The 12,888-nt window shown below is 43.1% G+C and overlaps 1 protein-coding gene across 2 annotated transcripts in view; it reads right to left on the bottom strand.

The window, feature by feature from the left end:
- The window catches only part of KAT7 (lysine acetyltransferase 7), a 609,598-nt gene that overhangs the window by 478,496 nt on the left and 118,214 nt on the right, over positions 1 to 12,888 (bottom strand). For both annotated transcript variants that reach the window (XM_044055078.1, XM_044055079.1), the window contains exon 4: positions 3,170 to 3,409. In XM_044055078.1, coding sequence (XP_043911013.1) covers positions 3,170 to 3,409 — 240 coding nt within the window. The remainder of the gene's footprint in view (positions 1 to 3,169; positions 3,410 to 12,888) is intronic.

Here is a 12,888-nt window from a genome sequence, read left to right on the forward strand (position 1 = left end):
ACTAGCCATACTCAACAGAGCCAAGATGCTCTCCTCCAAAAAAAGGAAGCCTAGCAGGTAGTCCCCAGCCATTAATAAATTCTACAACAGAAGGAAGAAACTGTTGCAGAAAAAGGTGAAGTCTCAAGACTGGAAAAACTCCCTTATTAGCCTCAACAAAAAGTTGAGATCCCTCATCAAAACCTCTAAAGCCAGCCATGAAGGCAGAATTGCGGCAGACACTAAAAACAACCACAAAGCCTTCTATAGTTATATCAAGAATCTCCACGGCAATACCCAGGTTTGCTCTGAGCTACTGCGCAATGGTACCTCCTACAATGAGCCAACAGATATTGCCAACATACTGGCCGATAGATTCAGTGCCAGCTTTACCCCCCCCTCCTCCAAAGGACCAATCACAATACCGGAGGAATGCCAGGCAACCAGCATTACTGCAGCACATGTTAAAGCTGCATTGTCCAAGGCCAAGAATGCAGGTTCCATGGGACCCAACAATATCCCTGGATGTGTTCTACATGAACTACAAAGTGAAGTGGCACCACATCTGTGTGCCCTGTTCAGTCACAGCCTCACCTCAGGCTTTGTCCCTACCGAATGGCGCACTGCTACAGTCATCCCTCTCCATAAAGGGGGAGCAACTACAAACCCTGGGAATTATCACCCCATTAGCCTGATGAGTCTGATATGTAAGGCTATGGAGCGCATCGTCATGGACCTAATTAACAAGGATATAGGGAATCTCCAAACTCTAGATCCCATGCAATTTGGTTTTGTGAAAGGTAGATCATGCCTACTCAACCTGGTTGACTACTTTGAGTCAGTCACCAGAGCTGTGGATGAGGGCAAGGCAGTTCATACAGCCTACCTCGAACTGGCCAAGGCCTTTGATACCATTCCCCACTCAGGAATTACTGATAACTCACCAAACTAGGCATCAACCCCTATATCACTAGGTGGGTTGCAAATTGGCTCACAGATAGAACCCACAGTGTGAAAGTAGCAGACTCCAAGTCAGACTGCCGACCAGTCACGAATGGAGTCCCACAGGGATCTGTCCTGGGTCCTCTCCTGTTTGGCATCTACTTCTCAGAAGTCTAGGCCAACACGTAGGGCTCTGGCTGACCAAGTTTGCATACGACTGCAAGCTGGAAGCCATTATTAACTCCCCAAGTGATGCAGACATCCTACAGAAAGGCCTCACTGAATCCAATGACTGGTGTCGAAACCATGGCCTTAAGCTTAATGCCAAAAAATGCAGTCATCCCCTTTGGGAAAAACTTGGCTCCCACTGACTACCACCACATTAATGGGAGCCCACTGAACATTGAAGGCATTATTAGAGATCTGGGGACACAGGTTGACAGAAACCTCTCCTTCGACCACCACATTGCCACTGTGGTCAGAAAGTCCTTCTATGTGGCACATCTCATTACCAAGGGTTTTGCATCCAGGAAGAAAGAGGTCATCATCTCTCTCTACTCTTCCTTTATTAGGCCAATCTTCCGAGTATAATGCCCCATTTGGCATGTACCTCACTAGACACATGCAACAGCTGGAAAGGCCACAAAAGTACCTCATGAAGAGGATCCTAGGCCTTAAACACATGTCCTACACATACAGACTCAAAAAACTCCAGCTATTCTCTGTCTCATATCATCTACTAAGAGATGATCTCTGCTTGACTTACAAAGCCATGTCTGACCCAGCTCTGTTAGAAATGCTACATCTAAAGAAATCCCAAACCCTCCACACCATACACTCCAGAGACCTCATCCTCAACCCTCCACACCATACACTCCAGAGACCTCATCCTCATTACCACAACAAACAGAACATGCTGGAGGGATAGATTCATTACCCATAGACTGCCCAAGCTCTGGAATAGACTTCCCATACATGTCAAGCACAGCACCTCACTGGCCCTCTTCAAGAGAAATCTTGATGAGTGGATGGGAAATAGAAAGTTCACCCCGGGGATCACTCCAGTGGCACTACTTGATAGAGGCACTGGGAACTAATGTCTGGTAGCACGATGCCAGGGCACTTCTACGGGCTAGGCTTGTAAAGACTCCAGGGCCATTAGCCTAGTACACACCTATGCACTTATAAACATGTTGCAGCACAACGTTGAAGAAACGGTGCAGAATACACGAGGCAAATACCAACAATGTGCCTGATATTTTTCTTGTAGACTACTGGAAAGCCTCTGTATGTAAGACAGTTAATGCTAAGCATGACTTTGCCTCCACTGGGATAGGCAATCCACACATAACCCTTAATTCTTCATGTGGTCGATACAGTTCCGCTAGGTCTTTTATGGTCTCCCTAACTGCATGGTACTGCCCCACTATCTGCAAGTCTGTAAGATGCAGGCAAGTAAGGTGCTAATGGTATCACTTTGTAATGATGTGGATATCTGTGTAGTGCAACATCACTGGCAGTGGATCAAACGGGGGCCACTAACATAGCATTTGCCAATAGCAATAGATGCTGCTGCTATTCCTACCACATCTGTGCACCAAAAATCCCACTTGTTCAGAACAGGCTTGCACTACTACATAGCTCACCTATTTAATACAATTATGAATTGCTCCGTCATGTACAAAGGAGACGTTTGCGTAATCTGTGTATGTGCTACTAATATGGGATTCCTCACTTCCAGAGTATACAGTCATCTGCATACACTGCTATTCTTCCTTTTATGCTGCCTTGTTGCATCTCTGAATCACCCACACCCTGCAATCTGCCATTCTCTGTGCAGATTTGTGCTGCTCATTGTCCTAAACATCAATGAATCCTGGTCTAAATGCACTCAAGACTTCAAAACAAGAGTCAGTTCAAACCCACTGCTAAAAATAAAAGTAGGGCAAAATACAAAACACTGGGACAAAAACAAAAAATGAACAAATATTTCATCAATATCTATGGTACTCTTTTAAGCAACAACTTGTCGCTTTTGTTCTAGCCTAGCTGTTACAACTAAACAACCTACTATGAAATCATTTCAGAAATGAAATTGGACTTATGCTGGGTTGAATGCAACAAAAAACAGTCCAAGAAAAGACAGACATATCCACACACATTCCGTCTCATCTTACCTTGCACCCTTCCTGGAAGGAAACACTTTCAACTGAGCTAAAACACACTACCCCTCTTGTTACACACTTACCTAGCGAATTACAACCAGGTGTGGGACACTTCATGTTGAAATTGTAGCTCTCATGAAACCGTCGACGTTTGGGTCTGTGAGACAGATCACTCCCAGAATCCTTCATTGAAAGATCTTTTGCAATACTCTCATCATGGGACACATTAGGACTGGAAATATCAATATCCGATTCAGAGGATGGAGCATTTCCTGTTGGTGTACGTGGTGGAGACTCATCATGTTCAGCTGTATTTTTGGTTTCTAGAAAGATGATGAAATAATTAGAACTGGCAAAAACATGATTTTTTTTCACATGACTCGAAATAATGCAACTAAAACCAAAATTCAAACAGCTAAGATCCAACCTTTCTGATACAGAATAAAGCAAATCAAGAATAATTTACCACTTCCCTTAAAGGGGGTGACTTATTTCCATTTATTTCTCTAGAAGTCTGCAGTTAAATTTCTTACTGTTCCCCAATATTTGGACATTTGTTCAGATTGCAAGTTATGTACTTGAGTTACATATGATACGGTCAACAACTAATATGTGGAGGCTGGCACCACAATGTATAGGGATAAAGCCCTACCTATGACCCAGATGACCTGGGTTTGATAAACAGCTCAGGAGTCTAAGGTGCTAACAGGGAAGGATGGATGTACTCACCCCAGTGGGGAAGGCATTTGTCTAGGTGTTCCTGTGGGGAGGTGAAGTCCATACAGGGGAGTAGTCAGAGGATGAGAGAAGCAAATTCATGGGGAAGGAGGATACCATGGTACAACACCCTCAGGATGCCCTTCAGTTACACACCAGCCACACCCTTAGAAATAAGATAGTCCTGGGGTAATAGGAGAGGCTGGTGGACTCTGATGGATAGGGGCATTCAGGTAGCCAGAAAGAATGAAGCAGAAGAGGAACAAAAAACAAAAAAGGTAATATGCAGGTAAACAATATGGTTGACTGTTTAACAAGTATCATTTCCCAGAGAGAAATTATATTTTCTGTGGAAGATCAACTTCTAAGAGAACAGGACTCACAGACTGTGCACAGAGTTAGGATTATCCATTTGAAGTAAAAATTGGCTCTAGGTGATATAGTCATGCTGCCTAATGTTGCCAGAAATGGGTATGGTAATTGGCCGGTGACAAGTGGATTGAGGACCTGGCCTACTCCGACCTATGCCAGGGACCCATGCTGATGGTGGGAGGGGTTTATGTGCCTTTAATGGTCAGTGTGTGCCTGCCATACAGTCTAGCAGCTCTGAGTCACAAAGTTGCTGGCAGGATGGTGTCCAGTTACCCAGCCAGATTTACCTAGGACAGCTCTGTTGAACAAAAGCTGGACATAAAATTTTACTTGCTAAACATGAACTAAATATTGCTACCCTGAATACAGGTTCACTGACAGGATGTATTTTAGAAGTGGATGACAAGGCAGTAAAGTGGAGACTGGGTATCCTGTGCATGCAGAAAACAAGGTGGAAGGGCAGTGCAACAAGGCCACTTGGTGTGGGAGCCAGTGTCTACTAGTCAGGGGGAAGACAGAACCAGAAATGGTGTGAGAATTGTGGAGAAGGACAGTCTTCTGTAGAGAGTGAGGGGATGTCATCAGAATTAGTGAGTCTCGTATCATTCAAACTCCAGTGTAAAGGTAGGACAGTTAGTATTCCTAATCTCCATGTTCCACAGCAGGGTTGTAATGGCAAGGGAAAAAAAAAGACTGCATTCAAGCAGCAATTGCAGGGCCTACTAGATAAAGTGGGACAACAGGAATTGGTGTAGATAATGGGGGACCTGAATGCTCATATTGGGACAGATAGCACAGGACTGAAGGAGTACTGCCTATGGGTGGTCTGGACTAGAGGAGTACTGCCTATGGGTGGGGTGGCAGGAATGAAAGAGGCCATTCAAGACTTCTGTTTGGCAAATGGCTTAATGATGGCCCATATATGGTGGCTTAATGGTTCTCCAAGAGAGGCAGTCACATGATTACATACAAGAGCATCTAACATGCAACTCAAGAAGACTACCTCCTTAGTAAGGAGAGGGCACTGGGGTGGAATCAGAGACTGCAAAGTCATCCTGAAGGAAATGCTCAGTCCACAGAAAAAACAATTAGTAGCCACAAACAGTAGTGGTTAGAGAAGGATCCAGCATCAACAAAGACTTGGCTGAAAACCTGGAAGCTGAATGGAGTTAAATAACTGGAGCTGAAGGAAATACTGGAGCCTCTAACACCTTAGGAAGAAGAGGAAATGAGTGAATTTGAAGGAGTTTAGCTTCGCATAAGGATGTGTGAAGACTATAGAACATAAATGTGGCCAAACCAGACAAAGAAATAAAGTACATAACGAAAATTGATTATGGAATGCAGAAGTCCAGAAAGTTATCAAAAGAAAGAGAATGCAGGAAAAAGTGGGATACAAAAAAGATGGACAAGGCTGCTGGCTAACAAAGACCCTAAGAGAGTAGTCACAACAGCAAAGAAAAAGGGATCACAGACACACTACCAGTTTTTGGAAAGTGACTCAGCACATTGCACAAAGAAACTATCTGGCTGCAAGGCAAAGACAGAAAAATGAAGACAATAGTCATCAGACACCATTCATAAGGGACATCAGCAGCAGTCTGCTCACCAGTCCACAGGACATCAAAGGCAGATGGAAGGAGTAGTTCCAGCAGCTTCTGAATGAAAAAAAAATACAATTCTGTAAAATCTTACCATAACAGGTAACATTACAGTATTCTTTACCAATGGTATCCCCTGCCAAGAACAGCCCAACGTCTGGCCAGTATACCAAAGCCTTATGATTTTACAGACATCATACGTCATATATATGATCCTCGCTCAAACCATAGGGCATAAAGGTAACGTATGGATGTATGTACATACCTCAGAACTGGAAAGCCCCAGGAGGAACAACAGTCTAAGGAAATAGAAGGAACATGTGCATCCAGAAGAAAAAAAAAAGAATAAGTAACAGAGCAGATGGGGGAGGATACTGCAACAGTGAAGAGAAGGACATCTACTGCTATGGTAAGATTTTACACAACTGTAATATGTTCCGCCATATCACTGTTAAAGCTCAAAAGGAAACCTGGGAGAAGGAAGTCTCAGAACAGCCCTCAAGAAACCCATGCAGGACAGCTCTGGCAAAGCCATCTCTTTCTCTGGAATCATCATCCAATTTGTAAAGCTTAGTGAAAGTATGGACAGGGGTCCAAGTAGCAGATTCAAGGATGGAAGTGGTAGCCATACCTTTGAAAAAAGCACCAGAGGAAGCCACAGCTAGGGCAGAATGAGCCTTTATACAGGCAAAAAGACATTTTCCATGAAAGGAGCAATACAAAAAAATGGTCTTACAGATCCATGAGGATATGAGCTGCCTTGAAACAGCCAAACCCAGAGATCTGGTATGAAAGGAAATAAAAAGTTGCTCAGATTTATGGCCTTAGTCTTACCTAAATAATATCCGAGTTGTCTATGCAAATCCAAGGTGAAGAACCTTCTCACTAGCAGACTGTGGACAAAGGAAAAAAGGAGGGCAAATTAATAGACCGATTAAGAGACAAATCGTTAACCACCTTGGGCAAAGAAGGAGGATTTGTACAGAGATACCATGTCCCTATGAAAAAATAAAATAAAATAAAATAAAAAAAAAAAAAAAAGGAGGAACGGCCATAAGAGTCTAGAGTTCAGATATTCTCTTAGCTGAAGTAAGGGCCAAAAAACAGTCTTTCAAGTAGATCTGTGCATACCCCGAGACTGTAGTCTTTGTGGTCTGTTGCCCCTGGGTTTGGACTGAGAAGGTCTGGGAGGGAATGGAAAGAACCAGTTTTTTGAAGGCCAATGCCTACTGAATCTAGGTGGCTGTACCTGTAAGAAATCTTTAACAGTTTGCAAAGATTTTGCTTTTTCCTCCAGCTTTTTAAGAATTTCTTCAGCTTTTGAGCCACATAAACATTATTGGTTTAATGGACCATCTAGTAATTCTGCTTTGACATGGTCTGGCAAGATTTGTTCCTTCAGCCAAGCATGCCTTCTTGGAACAGACTCAGTGACAGCAGCCCTGCAAGATGCTTCTAAAGCATCAAAACCACACTGCAAAGTATGTTTACCAACTTGGTTTGCCGAATGCAGTAACTCTTGTAAGTCTTTATTTTCTGCACAATCAGGAATGAACAACATTTTTTGTTTAATTAGTTCCATAATATGCTGCTGGTACTGCAACATGTGAAACTGGCAATTTAAAGCCCTGATGGCAAGAGTTGCAGAGATATATACCTTCTTACCCCATCTGTCTAAAGCCCTAGAATCCCTGTCCGAAGGGGAAGGGTTTTTGGCTGTAGTAGTCTTAATACCTTTAGGTCCCTGGGAAATGGTCTCTGGATCCGCAGTGGGATTTTTAAAGATAAATTTGTGAGAATCAAGTACTCTGCAGTACCTGTCAGGCTTTCTAGGAGCTGGTGGTAAAGTATCAGGGGTAAGACTGGATTCCATGAAGACATCATCTGCAATATCCAAGACAGGGGGTATAGCTAGCAGCCTATGCTGAGGCAAGTCTAAAAATTCCCTGAGTCTCTTTTTGGACTGTGGGTAGTCCTGGCATTCCCAGCAGAAATGCTCTCTTAGGGTATGCAGGGTTTCACTAAAAGAAAAGTCCTCTGGGGGGGAGGCAGAGGGAATGGAATTCTCTGCATCTGAGTCCTCATATGTAGTTAAGGGTATGTCCTGGTAATCACAGGGATCAGAGTCACTGGACTCATGGTCTGTAGAATCAGAAGGAAAATCAATTCTTTGTCTTTTAGAGGGGGAAGGCTGGCTTCCCCTAATTAAAGTAATAAGGTCTTCAGCCATTCTAAGCATTTGTTTCTGTGGCATGGGAGCTTGAGAATGCACTTTGGTCGTCGGTTTCCTAGGTGTAGTGCTTACTTTGGGCCTGAGAAATTTGGTAGTTTTAGTCATTAACGAAGTAGTCGCTTTAATATGAACATCGGAAGGTCTGAATACACCCGCAGAAGCCAGTGTCTGCACAGCAGCTCCGGACCCATCCAAGGTAGAGACCTCCGCAGGTTCCATAGTCGAAGAAGCATCTCATGGCATACCAGACTCTGAATGGGTCTCATTAGAGGCCTGCGAATCTGTAGAAGCGGGTAACAGGGGCTGCGAAAGTGTCTCACTTAGTACTGGCAGACTGGCGACTAGCAACGGAATCATCGTCGGCAGTTTTGGACCTATGTCGTCTGTTTCTGTCTTTAACCTTGCGTTTTTTCGGAAGATCGGTAGTCGGATGGCTTATTGAAGCCATTTCAGAATATGGTGAACGAGAGCGAAAGAATTTAGTGACAAAAATAACCTGACGAATAGTTCGGGCATTGAGCAAGGCACAAAACCGACAGCAAGGGATGTCATGGTCTGGGCCTAAACAGGTCACGCAGTAAGAATGAAAATCTCTGTGAGGTATTTGCTTTCCACAGGCAAGACAATTGTTAACTTTTTCTGACATCGGTTAGAGCAAGAAAAAAGGATCCCCAATGGGGTACTTAGCTTTAGAAGACTTCAGGTTTGAAACTCGAAAAACGAAAATTTCAGGAAGCAGCAGACCGGCACTTGCGAAATGCTTCTGCTTCGGGCACGGCAAGAAAAGCTGATGTAATGGCGTCTGCTGCATGTTTTATACCCCTGATGACCTGATATCATGGAAGAGGCAACAGCATCCGATGCAGAAATCTTAAGACTCTGGTATTCGGGCCGACTGAGGGCTACCTGCAAGCAGATAACCCAAGTGTGAAGACTGCAACAGTGAAACACGAAGAACATCAGCAGAACTGAACTTGGTATATTCCAACATGACGCAATGCAGTTTGAGGCATGATGGTGGTTGATTTGACTCCTGGGTATCGGAAGATTAACAATCAGCTGGAGTGAAGCGCCAAGTCAAACAACAGCAGTTACAGTAGTAGACAAGGTAGAACGAGATGGATCTATTTTATTTATTTATTTCAGTTTGATTACCGGGGAAGTCCACTGGGCCAAGAAGTACCCATTTTCAGTGGAGGCCCGGGGAGAAAAGCTCCATAGGCAGTACAATCAAGGATACAATGCAAGAGATAAAAATTACAATAGAATGTCCACACAGCAAGAATACATAATAAGAACACTGCAAATGCAAAATTACAATAGAATGTCCACACAGCAAGAATTCATATTGCAAATGCTAAATAACAAAAAAAATTTTTTTTTTTTTTTTAGGTACTAACATAATTTGCAATATTTTCATCCTTACAGTCAAGTGAGAGTCAGCTAAAACCATTAGCTGGAATTAGAGAGCAGAAAGGTTCTGGAGTAGAGGGGCTTAGTGTAAAAAAAACCTTGAAATTATGTAGGGTGAAAGCAGGAACATTTCCATTTGGAAGATAAGTGTAAGAAGAGTTGGGTTTTGAAGTATTCCGTGTTAGGTATGGTCCTAAGTGAAGGAGGGAGAGAGTTCCATTTTCTACCTAGAGAGAAGGAGAGTAGTTGCTGGCCGGTGGGATGTTTAGGTCAGGAAATGGAGATTAGATTTTGGTGTTCGGATCTTAATGATTGGTTAGGGATGTAAGGGGGAAGGATGCTGGATAAGGCTGGGCATTTTTCTGGGTAGAATATTAATTTATGAGTGGTAGTTAGTTGCAGATAGTCAAGGTGGTTGGGAAGTTCTAACCAGTTCAGAGATTGAAGGGTGAGGCAGTGGTGGGTTGAAGGTTTTGGATTTCGTGGCGAATTTAGAGATTTTATTATAGCAAGCTTCAAGTTTAGAGGTGAGGGAGGCAGACAGGTTAGTTAGAAGAGCGGCACCATAAAGTAGAGAGGGAAGGAGGTAGGAGGCAGCTAAGGTTTGCCTAGAGGATTTTGAAAGAAATAGATTATTCCTGTAGAGCATACCTAACTTTTAGTGTTTTTTTTTTATGTTTTGTTGTATGTGGAGGTCGAATTTGAGGTGTTCGTCAATGGTTATGCCAAGGAGTTTAGCGGAAGGGACCACTTTTATAGGGGTGTTGGTTTGGCTGAGGATGTTGAAAGTGTTTTTGTCAAAAAAAGAAGCCTTGGTAGGGAGGAAAATTAGTATTTTAGATTTATTGGAGTTGAGAGAGAGATGGTTTTGGTGCATCCAGTTTTCTGTAGTGGAAAAAGCTTTTTGTGTTTTAGAGAGAAGTTCAGAAAAGTTGGGGGCGGTACAGACTAAGGTAGAGTCATCAGCGTATTGGATGACTGAAGTGTCTGGGAGAGCAGTGTGAAGGTTGTTTATGAAGATGTTGAAAAGTATGGGACCGAGGATGGATCCCCGAGGAACGCCGGTAGGAGTAGGTAAAATGGAGGAGGTAGAGTCCTTCCATCTGACAGCCTGAGGTCTGTCAGAGAGGTAACTTGAGAACCAGGATAGAGTATTAGTGGAGAGATTAAGGTTGGAGAGATGGAAGAGAAGGTGTGTATGGGAGATGGTGTCAAAGGCTTTAGACAGATCTAACAGAACAGTGGATACAAGAAGTCCAGAATCTCGGGCTTGATTAACTGTTTCTAAGAAGGAAAGTAGGGCAGTTATGGTGCTGTGGCCGGGACGGAACCCGTGTTGGGTGGGTGTAAGTAACTGATTCTGAGTTAAGTAGGGTAAAAGTTGGTAGTGGACACATTTCTCTGGAAATTTAGATATTGGAGAGAGGAGGGCTATGGGGCAGAAATTAGAAATGGAGTTGTTTTTACCTCCTTTATGAAGCGGTAGAATGTAGGCTGGACGTCAAAGTTTGGGTACGTATGACTCTTTTAAGGATCGGTTAATCAGGATGCTTATTGGGAGAGCAATTCCTTCAGCTGCGCATTTGAGGAAGGAGGGGGGAATGTTGTCGGGGGCATTAGAACATGGCTTTAGTTTGGATAAGAGCTTTTTTATAAACGTTGTGGAAACTGGTTTGAGTTGGAAATTAGGGTGACAGTTATTAGAAGAGTTTAGGAAGTTGGAAGGATTGTTGTCAGGGAAAGTTTTGGTTAGCTTGGCTATAGAATCTGTAAAGAAAGTGTTGAAGAGAGAGGTCAGTTAAACTAGGGTCAGGGCAGGGGTTATTTCTTGACCCAGGATGGAGAAGAGAGTTAACAGATTTCCAGAATTGTTTTGGGTTGTTATTATTATTGGACTGAAGTTTATTGTAGTAGTTTTTTTTGTCCCAGGTGATTAGTTTTTTTACTTGGTTGCGGAGTTGGGTATATTGGAGCAAGGCAGAAGACAGTTTACTTTTCTGATAAAGCTTCCAGGATTTGTCTCTGAAATGCATAGTGTTTAGTTTCTTTGGTCAGCCAAGGAGCAGAATTGGCTTTGATTCATTTGTTTCTTGGGGAGCTACGGAGTTAAGGGTATTTAGGAAGATAGAGTTAAAATGTTCTACGGCGTTGTCAAGGGAGAGAGTGTAAAGGATTTGCCAGTTGATTTGTTTGAAAATGTTGGAGAAAATTGTGGGGTTGAAGTTGCCAAGGTTATGAGTTTGAATGTAATGATGTTGGAATTGTGAGGGGTTAGCTGAGCGATGAATGAAGGCAGGGAGATGGTCACTAAAGGAGTCAGGGATAGCTCCAGATAGAGAGATTTTGTTTGGATGGGAGACTAAAATCCAATCTATTATGGATCCTGTGGGTGGTTTTTGTTAGGTCTGGTTATAGAATGGATTACTTGGGAGAAGTTGAAAAGGTTGACAGCTAGGGAGGGGGAAGGTGTGTTGATTTTATTCCAATCAATGCTGACGTCGCCTAGAATAAATGTTTCATATTTTATTTCAGATGAGGCCCAGTGGAGAATATTCTCAAGGGTAGAGATATTATCGCCTGGGGAGATGTATAAGGAAATGAAGCAGATATTTTTATGTTTATTGAGTTGGAGCAGACATGCGGTTATTTCAGTATTTTTGAATAGAGGGGTTGGGATTTGCAGGGGGATTATGGAGATAAGGTTAGAGTAGATTAGGGCAGAGCCTCCACCTTTTTTTATTTAAATCGGTCACTTCTGAGGATGCTGAAACCTGGAGATAAGATTTCAGAATCAGAGATATGGGGTTTTAGCCAGGTTTCAGAGATGGCTAAGATGTTAGGTTGGTTGTGATTAATCCAAGCATGAACATAGTGAATTTTGTTGTTAAGGCTCTGGGCATTGATAGTGAAGACCTTAAGGGTGCTAAGAGAGGAAGTAAGAGGAGGAGGAGGAGGGAGAGGCTTATTTAAAATGAGGGAGGGGGTGAAGGAGGGAATGAGTTGTTTGTACTGAGGCAGGGGCCAGGGTTTGGGTGAATGTCTCCAGATAAGGCTAGGAAATTACACAAGATAACTTTATGTATTTTAAGTTTGGAGAGTAGGAAGATGTTTGGGGTTAGTGGAAATACAAGAGAGAAGCATTTTGTAGAGGAGGAGAGTATTTTGGGATGGAAGAGGTGTAGTAGGTTTATTGTGATAAGGGAGGAGGAAATGGAGTTGAAGTGAGAGAGTAGAAGAGGATGTGGGTGAGTGAAAGTGATAGTATGAGTAGTAGGCAGGTATGGATGAGTTTTTAAGCAGTATGAAGTAGCATGATGGAGAGGAATAAGAAAGATGAGAAGAGAGAAGGGGAGTCTGAGGGGAAAAAAGAATTTGGGAGGGCATGTTGAATGGTCGGGGTGTGGAAGGGAGTAATAAGAAAGGTAGAAGAGAGCGGTTGTGGAGAGAAGGAGAGGAAGGGAGATAT

This window comes from Protopterus annectens, chromosome 13.part0 (genome assembly GCF_019279795.1).
Source record: "Protopterus annectens isolate FY-2018-M chromosome 13.part0, PAN1.0, whole genome shotgun sequence".
Lineage (NCBI taxonomy): Eukaryota > Metazoa > Chordata > Ceratodontiformes > Protopteridae > Protopterus > Protopterus annectens.